Below are 19,667 nucleotides of genomic sequence, written 5' to 3' on the forward strand. Positions count from 1 at the left end.
CTGTCAACATCCCCATAGTCATTGAATTGTCACTTTTTTATCAAAGAATTAAAAAATAAAGCAATCTTAGAAACTGTGTTGTCCAATGGAATCATTTGTACAGGTAAGAAAAGAAAGCCCAAAGACACTAAGTGACTTGCAATTGTGTCTAAGTAACACAATTTTATCAGTAAAGGCAGAGGCAAGACTACAGCCAAGGTCAAGAACAAAGCTCTTTCCATTATACTGCACAATTCTACTTCTCCTTTTCAGTATTTGACTGTGAATCCCAATCCCAGAAGGAGAAAGTAATGAATAGATAAACACACATAATATCAGATGTGTGAGGTGTTTATCTTGTTATAGGCACATATGCACAAGCGTCTATGAACGCAGGGAGAGATAAAAGCTTTATTATAACTTCCAAGCAATAGTAAAACACATTTTAGATATAAAAACAAGATTCCTGCAGATAAAATGTATCCTTTCTAGTTTTTCATTCATTACAGAAAAATACAATAAAACACCCATTTTTCATTCCTGATTGAAGCATTTCAGAAGTTTAATTTTTCTCACTAACATCCAAGTAACCCAATGATGTTCATCTAAAAATGAGGGCAAAGGGTATTAAATTCATCAGCATATAAATGACTTTTCTAGATGTAAGCATGGATCACAGCAAAAGACATCCATAATTTCAAATGTTATTACTTACCAAGGAAAAACTAAAGTCAACTTTTTCATGCTATCATTCACAATTTATTTCACTGAGCTGTTCTTGATATTATCATTTACTGTTTTATGATTTCCCCCTGAGAAACTAACTATAAAATAATGTGTGTAAGTCAATATTCTTCAGACTCTTACCACATTTGATTTCTCATTGTTTCTTTAAATAATTTTGTTAACAACAAAAAGAAATTGGTAATTGACCCATTCCAACTCAATACAAGCAGTATCAGCTTAGAGTAAATTTCAAAATGTCTGTCATCTTGTTTTTATTTCACAGAAAATGAGGTGCAATCATAAAGACAGATTATACTAGGAATAAATGTTGGTAAATGTTTATATACTCTAGTTGCTTTACTTTTAGGATATAGTAGTTCTGGATTATTAGTTTATGTTCTTTTATGAACTGTTGATAAAACAGATATGACCAATCAAAAATCCCTCATAAATTGACTAACATTTAATTGTTTATTTATTCATGCATTCATTTAATCTGCAAACATCTATTGTTAGGCTATTAAGGGTCAGATGCTAAACCTGATATACTATTAGATATTTTAGAGGCTGAATTCATAAAACTTAATAACTAATTGGATATGAGTGGGAAAAGAGAAATTATATGAATACTATATGATTCCCTCTTTAAGAAAGACACAGCAAACAAGAGAGTTCAGGTTTATTACAATAATCTATAAAAGCAAGGTGAAGAGATAGCTACCTGCCTGACAAAGATTAAAATGGCTGCTCAAAGAAGATGATACCTGAGGCCTATTTTATCCAACAATGAAGAGGGATGAGGTTATTACTGAGAATGTAGAAAACATGAAAAGGCCTAAAGGTATAAAATAACAATGTAGTGTTTGTTAAGCACTAAATAGTTATGTTCAAAAAGACAATAGTGTATGTGGTGAAGGGGACCAAAGTTTTGTCTCCCCCAAAAGTTTCTTTTGGAGCCCTGGCCGGTGTAGCTCAGTGGATTGAGCACGGGCCTGCAAACCACACATTCACGATTCAATTCCCAGGTAGGGCACATGCCTTGGGTTGCAGGCCAGTTCCCAGCAGGGGACTCACGAGAGGCAACCTTACATTGATATTTCTCTCCCTTTCTCCTACCCTTCCTCTCTAAAGATAAATAAATAAAATCTTTAAAAAATTTTTTAAGTTCCTTTTGGGATACTGATTTTTAAACTGGTTATTACAAAACAGAAGACTCAGAAAGAACCTCTGACCCTCCCCATTTCCTGCCTAAGAGATTAAGATGGGAAGGTGTGCTCAGGGAAAGGAATCTTAGGACAGTCACCTTAGCATTAGATAGGAAGGAAGGAGGGATTCAAGTAGGAGTGTATTGGTTAGGTTGCCCGCTCTGTCCCATTGTTTCTGGGTTGCCTAGAAAGAATTTGTTGGACACAAGTTCAGCTCCATAAATTGCCAATTTCCCCTTCCAGTCCCAGGTCCCTATCTCCCTCCTTTCTAATTTGTTCAACTGTTCAGTGCTTCTTTGGGTTTTCATATTCTTATGGACCCCCAAATGTCCTTTTGTACAGTACCTTAGACATTTTCTCTTGCTAATCTGTCTCTACTAATGTGACATTTCACCTAGCTACAAGAATTCAGAAGGGACAAGAAAAATTATGTTTTTTAGGTCTCACATTGCATATGAAGGATGGGACTGAAAAGGTAGGTTGGGGTTAATCTAAATGTTGTGCTGATATATTTAAATATATTCCTAATGGAGTTAACACTGAAAGTTTTTACATTGCAATGTGGCAAAACCAGCGATGAGTTCTAGAAAACATTGGAAGGAGGAATTAAAGTCGATGAATATCTGAGATAATGATAACAGTTAGGCAAATAGTATAATAACTCAGGAAAAAATGGTCTCTGAAATAAACAATGGAGCTGAAGGAATGGGATTTTTACATGTACAGTACTTTCAATGTCTGCATTCGCAAGTATGCCAACTCACTAAAAAGGAGTTTCACAAAAAGGAGCAGACTAAGAGAACCAATGCTCTAGAAGCTGAGAGGTAGGGAGAAAGAGAGAGAAAGACTAGAAGGAGACCATTGGATCTCATAAATAGGAGACCTTTGGTGACATTAGTGACATGATCTCCAGGAAAATTGGGAGAGGAGAAGACAGAGTGCAATGGGAGAAGGGGGTAAGAAGGTTGATCCATCGGGAAAGAAATAAAGGTATTTTGCTCTTTCAGAGTTTGCCAATAAAGGAAATAAGAAAGGCCCTCAGCTCGAGGACTAGGTACAAAAAGGAGAGAGGAGTTCATGAGTTTTGCCTTCTGTGATTATCTGAAAGTTTTAAGTAAAATAAATGTATCCTGTTATCAAAGATATATAGAAAACTGGATTTGAATTACTATTTTCATTTTATTTTTTTAATTGCAACAATTACCTAAAGCTAAAATTGACATTTATCATTCATTCATTTATTCAACAAATTTTACTGGGAGCTAATTTGTCTGACATTAATCTAGACTCATATAGCAATGAACAAAATAGACAAAAGTTCCTGATTATATTTTAGCATACAATGTCTGCCAATAAGAGAAATGACAACTATCCTAGTCTGAGTATAAGTGAATAGATGATCTATAGAAGTCAGAAAATTAACATGGAAAGAAGTAAAAAATAAAGAGTATCTCCTAGAATCATATTCACAGGAAAGAATAACAAGAATGACTTTAACTATAACAAATGGAAATAACAACTGATGAGCACTTCTGGCAGTTTTGTGGTGAATGGGATGGCCTGGAATGTTGGCTCATTTCTTGCTCAATCGAAAACTGTAATGCATAATTTTTCAACTGGCACACAGCCTTTTGAAGTATCAATTAAGTATGTATTCCTTTGGTAAACCCCAATAACCCAAGAGTGGTTTACAAAAGAATGGGTCCGTTTAGTTAAATACCTGAAGGGCATCCTTTTATGCACTTCAAGGATAGCTAAGTAAGAAGATGTGATGGTTCTCCTTTCAAAATCAGAGAGATATAACCATCCTAGAGTGGTATGACCCTGGGCTTGAATTCTAGTGTAAACATGAAAAGCCATCTTCAATCTAGTTATTTTTCAAGTACAGTTTTGTCTACCCCCCCCCCCCGCCCCATCTTCAATCTTTAAACTGCTTGTTCTTAAAGTGACAGCTGAGGATAGACACTGACAGACCTGTTAATGGATTTTGTAACATGGTTGAGTGTCTAGAAACACATTACTAATAGTATAATGCTGTTTGGCAGCTATAACAATGCATAATAATAGTTCATTGGTTTCTAGAAACTCATTTGCACATGTTATCAACCTATATAAATAAGTTGATATACAAATAATTGTTTAGTTTGGAAGCATGTAATTTTAATCCTGCGAATCCCTGAAGATTAAAGTATTACAAAACACTTTATTATTTAATTCATAAGCTACTCATTCTGAATCCTCGATAGATCAGAAAAAGACTAAAACAAAAGGGAAATGGTATATTAAATCACTAATAAATGGTACTACAAAGTTTATGTTTAACTGACTAGGAAAAAATAAATTTTGATACTTTATTTTTATCACTGCTTAAACAAATAATATATTATGAATTTTTTCTCATTCAGTTTTTAGAAATTTAGCAAATTACTAAATTACCTCAAACACTTTTAACACTTTTAATTTTAATTGCAAACACTTTTTTGACCAGTTATATAGTATATGCTAGGAAGATATAAAACTAAATTTTAATAGAACTAAATTTAACCTTATCTGACTGTCTCTCAATTAATCGGAATTAGTAAAATTTAGCATGATTCTTCTTTAGCTGCTAGTTGATACAGAGCAATTTTTTTCTATACATCCCAAAACCTACTATTTATATGATTAACCTTTATCAGTTATTATCCATAATTTCACTCATGTAACATCTCAAGCTATTCCAATATTCTATCTCCATAAAAACAGGCTATCCAATCACTTACATCAGTATAACAGTTGTCAAAAATATCTCAGAAGGATTAAGCTAGTTTTTTTAATCTCTGCAGAGACAATCATTCATTTATTGATACCAGGACATGGGGACCTTGATGCTGCCAGACACTCTGAAGTGTTCGCAAGAAAAAGTGGGATCTAGACCCAAAATCCACTATTTTATATATGAATAAAGATGTAAAATAAGAATTTCAGTGTAAGGTAAAAGAATAAAGGGAGTTGTGTTGTTTCTTCTTTTTTAATATGAGCATCAACCTAACCAAACACAGAAACATATAGATATGTATGACTGAGGCAATCAGGAAACCATTTCAAAATGATATGACTTGATATGGCTACACTTAACCACCAAAGCAGCTAAATTGAAAAAAAAAAAACAGAAAAATAACAAAATTGCTGAGGCCAGTGGGGATGCAAAGCAATCAGAACTCACATGCACAACTAGTGGTGTTGATACAGAAAGCCCCGGGGTGAGGAGAGGGGCCCCGAGACATTGCACAAAAAGCTGCATTTCTGAGTGACAGAAGGATTTCAGAAAACAATGGAGGTGGACAGGATGAAGCTAGTGCAGCTACCCCGGGGCTGAGGCCTAGAGAGAGGGGATGCTGAGGGCAGAGTCTCTGCGGGTTGGTGACGATGATTAATGGAGGGTAAGAGCCCTCCTACTCCCTTCCCGAGCATGGTAGACAGGGGCAGGTGTAGACCTGTCAGTCTAGCTTGACAAAAGGACAGATTGGCTAGGGAAGCTGAGCACTTCTGGAGCACAAGGACTTTGGGGCCAGGAATTTAAACAGAGGGAGGGCTAGCTCACACCTGGTGCGGGGCTAGCTCAAAATGAGGTTGCGTCTAATGCACTGGGCCATGTCTTCCATGCTGCATGGAAGGTCCTGGACTGAACCCTTCTGAGCACAAACACATGGGTCAGAGCATTCACTGGCCAAGGGGGCTGGGGCAGCCTTGGGCACCAGGCCATGCAGACAAAGCCCCTGCATTTGTTTTTAAATTGGTCATTACCCTTCTCTTGGTTGTTCAGGAAGCAAAGGCATCTCCCTATGCCTACATCTTAGCCAGAAGCTGTATGTCATCATTTAAAAATATCATACAAATGATCATTACTTTAAAGGCATCAGGACAAAATCCTGGCCAACCAGCTGATAACTTTATAATATCATAAGCAGGCTGGACAAAATTTTGTCTAGATGATGTACATGATCACCTCCATAATATTATTTATGGGAACTCAGAGTGTTTCTTGTGCCTGCTAATGTCTCCCTTCCTCACCTCAGATATATTTAAAATTCTAGACAGGCTATATTTAAACTCAAATATTCCTCAAATAAACTCAAAGAAAAAAGAATAACTTAAGATGATACCATCTCAGGATGATTTCAATGTACTGCTTTCTTCTGTGGCAGGAGAGAACTTGAAAGAAAAGGAAAGGAAACATTTTTCTGTTTCTAGTACATTATGACATTATGTCATTTAATGCTCACATCAGCTCCATAAAGTAGGACTGATAATCCTCCCCAGTGTGAGGAAACAAAGACTCAGACAGGTTCCGCAACTAGGACCAGATGAACAACTTCAGTGTAGGAAACTGGATTTTGTTTTCAGGTCTGGTGCTTTTCTACTACACCATGCTACCTACCAGGAAGAGAAATAATTCATGAGAACAAGAAAAAAAGAAAAAGAATACCAAAGAAAAGCCTTAGCAACTTTCAAATTTTATCCAAAGCTAGCTTAGGTTATCAATTCAACAGATATATTTCACTAGAAATTGTTCTTAATCATGAAATGACTGATGTGAAACACATCAAAAGTAATTCAAATATTTAGTCCATACTGAACTCTCCCAATAAAAAAAAATGTGGGTTTTTTGGGGGGGGTAAGTCTCTGTGTTGGGGGACAGGTTCATTTTGGGAATTCCTCTGCCTCTAGCTATCATGCCCACCATGACTCTAAAGCATGGCTTTTTCCTAAGGATTAAAAATGAAATACCAGACTTACCTCTGGTAAGTTATTTCAGTGTTTTAAATCCTTGCTCTCAGGAAATCTTAGACATTCACAAAATTATTCTTGCTAATCTTTAAGAGTATTTCTTAGAGTAGGTGGAGACTAACTGGCCACTATCGTTCAAATACTAGAAGATCCTCAATATACTTTCTTTCCCCAGGTGAAATAATTCTAATGACTTTCATTCTGTCTCTTAAATTAATCTAAATTTTTTATACTTTAATAAGAAATGTCAAGACTGAGAAAGCAACAATTCATCTGAGGCTATTCAGTATCAGCTATATTCCATAATTGCGAAATGTGTCTGCTAATATTAAGTATAAACAGAAAGTGGTTTTATTAGTTTAGCATACATTAAACTGAAATAACCTAAACCAATATTTATTAAAACAGGAGAATAAGACCTAACTCTATTACTTAGATTTTAAGACATCTATTACTATAGTGTTTTAATTTCAGAGACTGAATTATATGGAGAGACATAAAAATGGGGACAGAGTTAAAACGATATAGAAAAAGAGATGAAAATCATGAAATTGGACATATTCTGAATATTTCTATAGAAAAGATAAAACACAAATGCTAAAAATTATTATGAATACTACTGTTAGAAATACTCATAATCACTTAGATTATTACATATTGAAGATTACCTCATTTTTAACAGCTTTATTGATATGTAATTTACATACCATAAAGTTCACTTGTTAAAAATATATAATTCAAAGGGTTTTAGTATATTAATAAAATTGTACAATCACCACCATTATCTTATTTTAGAACATTTTCATCGCTCCATAAAGAAATTTCACACCCATTAGCAGTCACTCCCCATTCCTTACTCCTTACCTCTTCTCCCATCCCTAGGCAATTACTAATGTCCTGTCTGTGTAGATTAACTTATCCTAAGCATTTCATATTAATGGAGCCATACAATATGCGATCTTTTCTCACCAGCTTCTTTTACTTAGTGTAATGTTTTTGAGGTTCATTAATGTTGTAGCACGTAGCAGTATTTCATTCCTTTTCAAGATAACAATAATATTTTATTGTACAGCTCTTATTACATTTGGTTTTCCATTCATCGATTGCTGGGTACTTGGCTTGCTTCCATTATTTTGGTGATTATAAACAATGCTGCTATGAACATTTATATACACATTGCTGTGTGAAGATATGTTTTCATCTCTCTTGGGTAGATATCTAGGAGTGGAATAGCTGTGTCATGTGTTACATGTCTATGCCTAACTTTTTGAGGAATTGTTTTGCAGAGTAGATGTTTTATAATCCCACCAGCAATACATGAGAGTTCCAATGTTTCACAACTTCACTAACAATTATTACTGTCTCTCTTTTTTAGTATAGCCATTCAGTCAGGATAAAGTGGTATCTCATTATGGTTTTGATTTGAATTTCCCTAATGACTAATAATGTTGAACATTTTTTTCATGTGCTTGTTAGACACTCATATCTTTTTTAGAGAACTTCCTGTTCAAATACTTTTTGCCCATTTTTTAAATTAGGTTGCTTGTCTTATTCAGTTGCAAGAGTATTTTTTGTATTCTAGATTCAACTAATTTATTTGACATATGATTTGCAAGCATTTTCTCCCATTCAGTGACTTGTCTTTTCACTTTCTTGATGGTATCCTTTGAAGCACAAACATCTTTATACTTCAATTTCATGAAGTATAACTTAAGCATTCTTCTCTTGATTTTTAAATTTATTCCATTGATCTACATGATTGTCCTTTGACAGTAACACTGTAGCTTTGTAGTAGGTTTTGAAACTGGAAAGTAGTAGGTTTTGAAATTTGAAAAGGAATGAAATACTGCTACATGCTACATTGATGAACCTCAAAAGCAGTCTTCCAATTTCGTTCTTCTGTTTCAAGATTGTTTTAACTATCCTGGTCCCCTTGTACTTCCACATGAATTTTAAGATCAGCTGTCAATTTCTCCAAAAAGGGCAACTGTGATTTTGATAGGGATTACATTGAATCTGTATGAGGTTAACTCTAATACCCTTCATTAAGTACAAACCATCATGAGCAGTAAATGGATAATTATTGCAAATTTGATGAAAAGTTTAAAATATGGTTAAATATTACAAGCAGTTGTCAGCAATCACAAACACTTGTTAGATAGAGAGCAATCAGTTGTGAAACATGGGAGGGATAGAAGGAAATAACTGTAGATTTTTTTTTGGAAAATGTGTTTATGGGTGCAAGACTTATAGACTACAAAAAATGTTAAAGATATAAAAAAAATATTGGTCCCAAAATATGATAAGTAAACTGAAAAATTTTAATTTATAAATGCTCTATTTAATGTGCAAAAAATGTAATTTTATGTTGAATGGGGTCAGAACAACCTCCTTCACATGTACACATTGGCATGTGGATTATTTTGAGTTGAAGGCAATCAAGACCTAGCAGAATCAAGAAAAAATTTTCCCTCTCCCTTAATTACTTAGAAAAGTTTAGACAGGGAGCATGGCCCAGAAAGAGAGAGAACTTTATCTCCAAATGAACTATCTGTATGGCAGAACAAACATTTAATTACTAAACATCTGTTCTTACCATTCTGTAAATCACCCTCCTCCTCTTTGAAGGCTCAGGGCCCTATCCCATTCCTTAACTCAGAATGGCACCCAAGACCCACTGCTCTACTTGTCCTTGGGTTTCATTGCCTTTGTAAGGCCCCCATACACATGAAATTAAAGTTATTTTTCTCCTGTTAATCTGTTTTAGGTCAATTTGATTTTTAGACCAGCCAACAAACCTAGAAGGGTAAAAGAAAAATTTTCCCTCCCTACAGTGACAACTAGTCAATTGCAGTGTAACTCTTGAAATGGTTATATTATATATCAATATAACAACATTAAGTTGTAATTATATGAGTTGATACATAATGAACCAAGATTATTTTAAAATGTTATATCAGAAATTTTGCTTATTTGGTTAAAAATTTGATAGTGTTTGTGATCATTCTAATTTTAATACATCAAAAATTACACGGGGTAAGACCTGAAAAAAATGAGAAAACTTTTTGTCCTTAAAGGTCCTTAACAAGCCCTGGAATCAACTGTAAAGGAATCAGTTTATCTCAACAATCAGAATGTCTCAACTCAGACTTCTGCCAAGATGGAGGCATAGGTGGAAGCACTGTGCCTTCTCACACAACCAAGTTTAAAAACAACAAAGTTTTAGCAATAAAAACACAGCCAAACCACAGAAAATTGAACTACCCAGAAGTCTGACAATAACGAATCCTTCAGCCAAACCGGTAAGAGGGGCAGAGCCAGCAGCAGAGCAGGGTCGGGCAGGAAAGATCCACTGGACCAACCTGGGCGTGCAACCCAGGTGGGCCAGCAGCTGTGCGCAGATCCCAGGTGTGGAGAAGCAGGTGGACCCACTGAGGGCACAAGGTGGTGGACTCACTGAGGGCTGACCAAAGTCACACAGTCGAGTGCAGATAAACCGGTGAAGGAGCGGAGCAGTGAGACAGACGCTGCAGGCCCCAGTGGCGGAAAGTGGCAGAGGGGACCGCCCCCACATACAGCGTCACAAACCAGCGACCTGGGTGGCCCCGCCCTGGTGAACAACTAAGGTGCTGCTCCTCATATGTTACAGGCACAAACAGATTAAAACATGGCTCAAGAACAACTCAGAGCCCCAGAGCCGATAAATCTAAGCGATGAAGACATAGCCAAACTTTCAGATGCACAGATCAAAACACTGGTAATCAGGATGCTCACAGAACTGGTTGATTTTAGTCATAAATTAGAGGAACATATGAAGGCTAAACTAATTGAAATGAAGGGAAATGCACAGGAAACCAATAGTAATGGAAAGGAAACTGAGACTCAAATCAAAGGAGTGGACCAGAAAGAGGAAAACAATGACCAAACAGAAAAGGATGAAGAAACAAGAATTCAGAAAAATGAGGACAGGCTTAGGAACCTCCAGGATATCTTTAAATGTTCCAACATCCGAATTATGGAGGTACCAGAAGAGGAAGAGGAACAGCCACAAGTGGAAAACTTATTTAAACAAATAATAAAGGAGAATTTCCCCAATCTGGCAAAGGAGATAGACTTCCAGGAAATCCAGGAAGCTCAGAGAGTCCCAAAGAACTTGGACCCAAGAAGGAACACACCAAGGCACATCATCATTATATTAGCCAAGATTAAAATGAAGGAGAGAATCCTAGAAGCAGCAAGAGATAAGGGCACAGTCACCTACAAAGGAGTTCCCATCAGAATGTCAGCGGATTTCTCAAAAGAGACCTTCCAGGCAAGAAGGGGCTGGAAAGAAGTATTCCAAGTCATGAAATCCAAAGACCTACAACCAAGATTGCTCTATCCAGCAAAACTTTCATTTAGAATGGAAGGACAGATAAAGTGCTTCTCAGATAAGATCAAATTCAAGGAGTTCATCATCACCAAGCCCTTATTATATGAAATGTTAAAGGGACTTACCTAAGAAAAAGAAGATAAAAAAGATGAACAGTGAAAGGACAGCAAACTCACAGTTATCAACAACCACACCTAAAACAAAAGCAAATTAAGAGGACAGCTAGATCAGGAGTGAACCATAGAAATGAAGATCACATGGAGGGTTAGTAACAGGGGAGTGGGAGAAGGAGAAGGGGTGAGAAGGTACAGAAAATAAGTAGCATAGACAGTAGTAGAAAATAGGGGGAGGGCAAGAATAGTATGGGAAATATAGAATCTAAAGAACTTGAGACATGTGTTCATGAACTAAAGGTGGGGAATGGTGGGGGAGGGGTATGCAGGGTGGAGGGGAATGAAGGGGGGAAATAGAACTGTAATGGCATAATCAATAAAATATATTAAAAAAAGAATGTCTCAACTCTACAGAATAAAATAAAATCTTTTATTTGTTTCTTTGAAATATAAACAAATCATATGATACCTTTATTGTGGTCTGTTACTCTACAATATAGAAGTCAATCAATATTAGATCATACAATATTCTAAGAAAAACCATTTCTCCCTTTTACCTAGTTCCAACAGCATTTTCTCTTGGTTTTGAAGATAGGTAAATATGCTTATAAAAATACTGGATCAGGTCATCTATTCTTAGCAATGAATTCTATTAATTGCTATCTCATCCCGGTTAAAAGTATTTTTTAAATTCCACTTAGAAAAAAGTGATTTATTTTATAAGCCTCCTAATTTTCCTTTTACTGACTAAATGATTGTATATTGGCTGATCAGAGGAGTCTCTAGTTATGTTCAATATTTGATTATCCCTTTTAATAGAAATAGAAACTTAAGACATTCTGAGAGATGAATGAGTATCATGATTTGAGAAATTTGTAAATGAACTTTCTTTGTTAAACCCTTAGTTATTCCAAAAATGCTTAAACACTAGAACAATCATTTTCTTTAATAAAAACTATATTGGTTATGTGAGCAAGATTTATAGAAGGTAAATTTTTGCCCAGCCACAGCTAAATGAAAAACATTAGCCATAATCCTTAGTTCTATTAAGACAGAAAATATTGGCAGAAAGATGGTGATTATTTCCTTTTCAAATAGGTTGGCATTTTCTAGCTCCAGATGCACTAGAAATATAAACTTGGCTGGGGAGAATGAATAATTCCATTTTCTTTGTCTAATAAATGGTTCAGTAGTCCTCCCCTTAGTACTTGAACTATACCTTAAGTCGATGTGCTAATTAAATAATAAAAATCTTAAGACTACATTTGCAAACATTGCTATTTGTTCTTTTGCATATTGTTATAGCTATTTTGTGGTATACATATTTGGTGTTGGAAATGTTAAATTTACCAATATCTAAAAGACTATGCTGAAAGAAACTGACAAGTTGCTTATCTTCTTGTTAATTTAATAATGATAATTTTTAAAAATTGAATTTCATACATACATAGTCAATAGTAGCTATTAGTACAAATATCTGAATATTATGTAAATTTATCAGACTATTCACAATTTAAGTAAAAATTAGAATACCTAGCCCTGGCTGGTGTAGCTCAGTGGGTTGAGCACAGGCCTGCAAACCAAAGGATTGCAGTTTGATTCCCGGTCAGGGCACATGCCTGGGTTGCAGGCCAGTTGCCAGGAAGGGACTCACGAGAGGCAATGATACACTGATATTTCTCTCCTTCTATCCTTCCCTTCCCCTCTAAAGATAAATGAAATCTTTTAAAAAATTATTTTAAAAATTAGAATACCTAAATACTTCATTGATTATCACAAGCATCTGTTATGAAAGAGAGTAAATCAACACTTATCAAAGTACGTGTTTCTCTTGGTATATTGTAGAACTAACCATGTTCTATAAAATATTAAGCCAAGAGAAATATCACTTCATTAAAATCAAGAAAAACATTACCTTTAATGGGCAGTTCCAGTTTCTACCGGTCTCTTCCAATCTGTTGCTCTCCTACCACTTTTGCCTGCCTTTGTGCATATTTCACAATTCCATAAAGAACAGGTTTATGGATGAGAACACCTTCATTTTAGAGAAGTTAATTGAACTCAAAGTACAAACAATGACAGGAACTCGATTCAAGTTCAAGTGGATCTAACTCAAAAATTACATGGATCTGTTCATTATATCATTATATCATGATTTTCTCTATAGCTGGTAGCAATTATTGCTACTACCACTACCACCATCCCTGTGATCTTGCCTCCATATTCTCAAAACTACAGATCCAAACCCTCACATGAAAGTAGTATGCATACTCTGGGGCAATTTAAAGTAGAATTGGGGGTTCCAGAGATCAGAGCCTAACTTGAAGACGTCAAAGCTATACATGTGGCATCCTGCTCTACAGAATGGAAGCCTCTGAGAACAATGGTTGTTCGAGGAAAAGGGACCAGGAACAGGCAGACCATGACTTAGATGTTCTCAAACACACCAGCTCTGCACTAGCTCTGTGTCAGTGGAGCCTCTGTATCTCATAGTTCTTCTAAAGAAATTATCTACACAAAAGCATTCATGAGCAGTGCAGATTTTACTAAAGATTGTGTAGTAAAGATGATGGAAGAGATCTAAATTACACATCTCTCCAAAAAGTTTTGAAGGCTTCCATTAGATATGTATTTTCTTTCCCAAATCACTACCAGAATTTCTTTTTCTCTTCTCTTTTGCTACAGGCTGCCCAAACTTGACTACTATTCCTTCCCTAGTTTTCTCAGGATCTTCAAAAACCTTTAGATTGCTGAAAATTTCAGCTCTTCCTCAGGTACTACCCCCAAATTGTACCCCAAACCCCATGACACTCAGAAAAATAAAGGCCTTCTAATTTATATCACCCACCCTCCATAGCAGCCAATGAGAACTTGCAGTATTTTTAAAACTAAGCTTGGCTATCCAAAAATCACTGGCCATGAAAATTATATAGACTGACACTGCTGTTTATATATACTGTGCCTGTTTCCTTATTAACTCTGGCTGTTCTATCCTCGATTTGATTCTCATCTCCACTTTCTCTAATCCTTATACCTCACATCTGACTTTAACCAAAAATCAGAATGGACCTTGCTTCCAAAGACATTATCAATAAAAATCTAGCATAGTCTCATTTACTTAGCATTCCCTATGCACTTGGCAGTATGGTAAATACTTTAAAAATAATTCAATTTAAACCCTTCAACAAGTGTATGACATCAATGTAACTTTCTACACCTGCCCCTTGGCCTTTCCCTTGTCATGAAACAAAATTTTAACTTGGCAACAACACTTTGGTGGAAAAGAGACTGTGCTCACTAAGCATCCAGGAATGCGTTACCAAACAGCTGGGGATAGGCAAGGAAGAATTATTCTGTACTGACCCTGATCTCACATCTAAATGATTTAATGAGAAAAAGAAAGCATGCCATATTTAATTTTAATTCACTAAAGTTATGTACTGCTTAATAACTTCTCAAGTAGGGTCACTTGCATAATCTTCCCTAATTTTCATAACAACACTGAAAAGCAAATATTGCTATAATCCCACTTTCACAGATGAGGAAAGGAGACAGACATTTTGAGAAATCTATATAAAAATCTGCTAGGAAATAACAGATGCAAGAGTTGTCTTTATGTCTGTATCATTTCCTTCCAGACTTTAGGTACTTTAAAATATACCATGATTATATATATAATATGTGTACATATATACATATATATGAATATAAGTGTTTACATACAAATATAGCAGTATGCATGCATGTATGTATGATTGTATATTTCTTAAAGAAATGGCTTACATTGTTGAATTACACAGAGACTAACATCAGCTCAACAGTTGCCCATCTAAATAAGTAAAAAGTTCAGGTACAGTGAAATGGTTCAGGAATTTATAACAAAATTTAAAAATCTAATTTCATTTCATCACTTTAAAGCTCATAGTACTCACTTTTAAATAAGAGGTAATTTACTACTAAATTTTGTGTCATTTCAAAATATACTATTTTATTTTTATTTGCATGTGGGTGAATATTGGCATTAGAGATACCACAGTCTTTTCAGAGCCTTTAAGGGCTTCTAAAATTCTGAACCGAGACCTGATAATATAGATTCCTTCAAGCTATATGGCAACAAAAAGAGAAAAATAAATTGATAGTTTGAAGAGAATGATGTCAGTAAAGACCAATCAAAATGTGTAGAAACACTGAAATCAAAACAGCATTATATATATATGTGTGTGTGTGTGTGTGTGTGCGTGTGTGTGTGTAATTAAGCAAATATGAACTACAAAACACAGATTGTATTTCAAGTAAAAATAACTCAGAAGTAAAATGATGATCATAATAGTTAATATGTATTAACACATACAATGTGTCAAAAACTTTATATGCATCACCTTGTTTAATGCTCACATCAACTCCTAAGGTATTATTATTATCATCTGCATATTGTAGATAAGAAATTCAGATGTAGAGAAGTTCTGCAAGAACCCAAGGTCACCCAGTGGTTTTAGCCAAGATTTCCAATGTGAGGCCACCAGCAGCATTTCCTCAGGCATAAAGGGAAGGTGGGAAGTGGGAAGAAGGATAAAATGTACAGCTGTCAGTCCATGGGATTTTACAAAGAAATTAGGGTGATTCAAAGAAAAAAGCTAAAAATACTGGAGTAATCCATTGCAGCTCATAAATTAAAAATTAAGTAATTTCTGTAGCAACATGGGGCCAATAAAAAGCATAAAATTGACTTTATAAGGTAGATAAAATGCATAATTTAACAAATGTGTTTAAGTTGGTTCTTTCTGTGGAGCAGCTAAGTGCTGGGAGGTGGAAGGGGAGAAGAGAAAGGAGAGGAGGAGACCAAAGAGGAGGATGGAGAAGATAAAGGCTGAGAAGAAAGGAAAAGCAGATAATCCTAAGAGTAATGCAAGGGATTTACCCCAAGAGCAATGAAAAAGCGATCAGGAAAAGTTTAAACATCATGAAAATCTGAACCATTTGGGCAAGTATTTGACTTAATTGCTTAAGGTAAGGTTTAGAAAATAATTCTCTAGCTAATCTCTTTTTAGAAAAAAATAACACTAAATAATTTAATCATAATCATTACAAAAGAGGTTTATATAAAATCCCCTGTTTCTCAGTCTCACCGTAACTCTTGCTATTTACGTCACCATTTTTGAGTCCAGAGCATTGAAGCCAAAAACTGTGCAGTGGTGAATAAATAGTAAGCATGCTGTGGTGACTTTGTCTTCCTTACTCAGGGTTTTCTGTGGGGTGTATATAACAGGAGTTACATCATGCAATTGTCAATTGTATTCAGTCATCAGCTGATTATACACATCCTTCCCCGGAAGCTTCTGTCCCTAATATGCTCAACTCTATTACCCAACTCTGAGGCACAATGAGAACAATGCCAGGGTAGAGGTGTGAAATGTGAAATCCCCAGGAGAAGATGAAATTATTTTTATTCATTGCTCAATCACAATGTGTTTTATATAATACCATGTGTCAAGCTGCATACATGATCAAAAACTCTGTAAACTATGACACCTCATATTGTAGTTATCATATCAGTAGTTATCATTCTGCATATCATCTCGACAGATATGCTGATGGGAAGCAGAAGACAGCCATGCTTCTGGATAGCTCATACACATTTACTCCCAAGGCTCAGACCTCAGATTTCCATATGTCAGTTGGTGAGGAGTTCATTAGACTCTCACTCAGAGCATTTTTATTTTTATTTTTATTTTACATACAATTCTAAAAAAGTTGGTATAGCATTGGACCAACCTCAATCTAAATCACAGGATCTTCCATTTACCAGCTCCCATGTACTAGGTGGTAAGGGATTTAATTTTTCAAAGCCTCCATTTTCTCACTTGCAAAATGGGCATATTTCATAGGATAGGTGTGAAGATATCATCACATTCATGTAAAGTATAAACACAAAGCAAGTACCCCAGAGTTTAAATACAGGGTTTTTTTTTAATATGTGTATATATAGAACCTGGTACTGCATTTTGAACCAACTACCTTATCTGAGCCTGAATCAAAAAAAGAGCAATCCTCTCCAATGCAAAAGAAAAATGGGCTATTCTGGATTTACTATCCAGAATTTCTGGGCTATTCTGGAGAGACAGATTATACATTCCTCCCTCAAGTAGAAGCCTCCTAGGGGAACTTCCAAAGGTGACTTTAATTTATCTGGATGTCTTTTGTTGCTAGCATTGATATCTCCCTAAGGATTCAAAATGCATAGCACTCTGAACCTAACCAGCATTAAGAATAAACTGCCCTTCCTGACCTCATTGCACTGCATTCTAGCAAAGCACAATCATCACTGCTCTTAATGATGAACTAAGCCATCAAGAAAGAATTATGTGTGTGCTATCAAATGCTCTGACAAAGAAGACAAAGTAAACACAAATGTTTAGAAAGGTCACCAGTTAAGAACTAGCATTTCTAAACAAATTTTTTCAGGAAACTTACACCCATAAGCACCCAGCCAGTCAAGAAAACTCACTCATTCAAAACAGAGCTAATCACAACACTCCAATATAGTACCACGATCTTTGTATTCACATATAAAGATAATTTTATCCTTTCTTTCTGCACCTAGACTCAAGACTATCAAAGTAAGCTTTCAGGTGGAAAGAGTGAGTCACCTAAATACCTGCCCTTTCATAACCTTTGCTTACTGTACTATGTTGTTTATATTTCCTTATTGATTTGCAGAAGCTCTTTATAAAACACCTTCATGATACTAAGGATATTAGCCTTTGCTTCTGAATTGTAAATAAATTTTCACAGTATGCATTTTGTTTTATGGTTGCTATTTTTTTTCTTTTTTGGCCAAACTGAGGTCTTAAATTTTAGTATAATAAAACATGACATTTTCTTTTTATGACACCTGAGTTGCTATCATGAGAAGAAGGGTTTTTTTTCCAATGCAGGATCATTAAACTACCCCTCCTCTTCTTGCTGTGGCTTAGTTTCACATTTAAGTCATTAATGCAATCATAGCTTATACTTGTGCATTTTGCAAGGCAAGCAGGTTTCCAATAAAGCATTTTTTAAAAAAAAATAATAACTTCTGGCTTCTTAATTCATGTAGATAAAAGCATGGATTTTTACACTATTCCTAGCTAAAATAGATGTAATAGATATTCCATGCTACTCTAAGTGATCAAACATTAATATCTGTTAAAATGAGTAAACATTTTGGTGTTGTGATGAGAAGGACAAAGGAAGTGGCACTTACAGAATGCTTAAAATGGGCTAAGCCTTGTCCTGATGCATGTGCCATTTATTGAGTCCTCAGGAAACTGAGGCTGAGAGAGGATAATGACTTACCCCCATAGTCACATTGCTGAAGATGGAGCATTGTTTCAACCCAGTGTGTTCTAACTTCAAAATGTATATTCGTTCTGCACAGAAACAGAGAAGCCTTACCACATGTTTACAGGATGCATGATCATAATATTTGGAGGTTAATGTTATTTTTCTTCAAATGTTATGTAGCCCATTTAATGCTTTAAATAACCATTATTATTATCATTATGTGATACCTAAGGATAAAAACTGGGGAGAAATGGCAACACAAATGGTCCTTTAGTCCTGGGTAACATGAGGGCTGGAAAATGTATTATCTTTTTGCTGCTGTTGTTCTAATTATGTTTTCTGAACTTCTAGACTGGAATTCAGTAAAGAGATGGCATAATAGTCCACCAAAGTCCTAGCAGTTGGGGAATTTGGTACTTCTAGGTACAGCTCCCAACCTGCTACACTCATCTAGAATGATTAAGGACCTAGATATAAACTGCTTTGTGAAATAAAGTCAGAAAATAAAGTCAGTTCTGCTCATTGTTTTCAATTAGAGCCCAACAGAATATTTATGTTAATGTTATATACACTAATTTCCCTATTATTACCATATCAATACAAAAATCTTACAGCTCGATACTGCATGAAAAACATCACCACATACATCATCACAATTGACTTCCACAATTGCCACACACCAGCAAAGCAGCACAGGCATGATTTCCCCTGTTACTACAAGGTGGCAGAGTTGTATTACTACTTACCTGGATTCTAAGGCAGGGAAATGAACATAGGAGAGAATGAATGAATGAATTAGCAGGAGCTACGACTCAGCTCTTGACATTCCTAATTCAGTTTTTCCCACTGTGCTGTTCTCCCTTAAAAAAGAAAAAAAAACCCATTATTAATTTTAAAATATAATGAAAGCCTAATAAAATAGAGTTTTTAAATGATTTAATTTATTAACATCTGCTCTTAGATCTACCCTGCTGTAAAAAGAGACGTACTCTCGGTCCCTGGAGCTACTTGAGGAGTTAACAGGACAAGTATCTGTCCTTGAGGGATGAAAAAATAACAGGTAGACCAAAAAGTCTGCTGGATTCCATTCTAAGCCTGTAATTAATATATATATAGGATTTACAACCACTTTATTGTCTTCTTGGAACTGTTCAGTTTCTAAAGTGTTGAATATACCTA

General features: G+C 35.4%; 1 protein-coding gene across 1 annotated transcript in view; it reads right to left on the minus strand.

Moving 5' to 3' along the window:
• DIO2 (iodothyronine deiodinase 2) overlaps positions 1-19,334 on the minus strand; it is an 85,887-nt gene extending 66,553 nt beyond the window's left edge. The window contains exons 1-2 of the mRNA XM_037154806.2: positions 19,235-19,334; positions 18,501-18,574 (exon numbers count right to left, since the gene is read on the minus strand). Coding sequence (XP_037010701.2) covers positions 18,501-18,531 — 31 coding nt within the window. The 5' untranslated portion in view covers positions 18,532-18,574; positions 19,235-19,334. The remainder of the gene's footprint in view (positions 1-18,500; positions 18,575-19,234) is intronic.
• Positions 19,335-19,667: the final 333 nt, after the last annotated feature.

This window comes from Artibeus jamaicensis, unplaced genomic scaffold (genome assembly GCF_021234435.1).
Source record: "Artibeus jamaicensis isolate MK-2021 breed Jamaican fruit bat unplaced genomic scaffold, CSHL_Jam_final contig_851, whole genome shotgun sequence".
In the NCBI taxonomy this organism is placed as follows: Eukaryota; Metazoa; Chordata; class Mammalia; order Chiroptera; family Phyllostomidae; genus Artibeus; species Artibeus jamaicensis.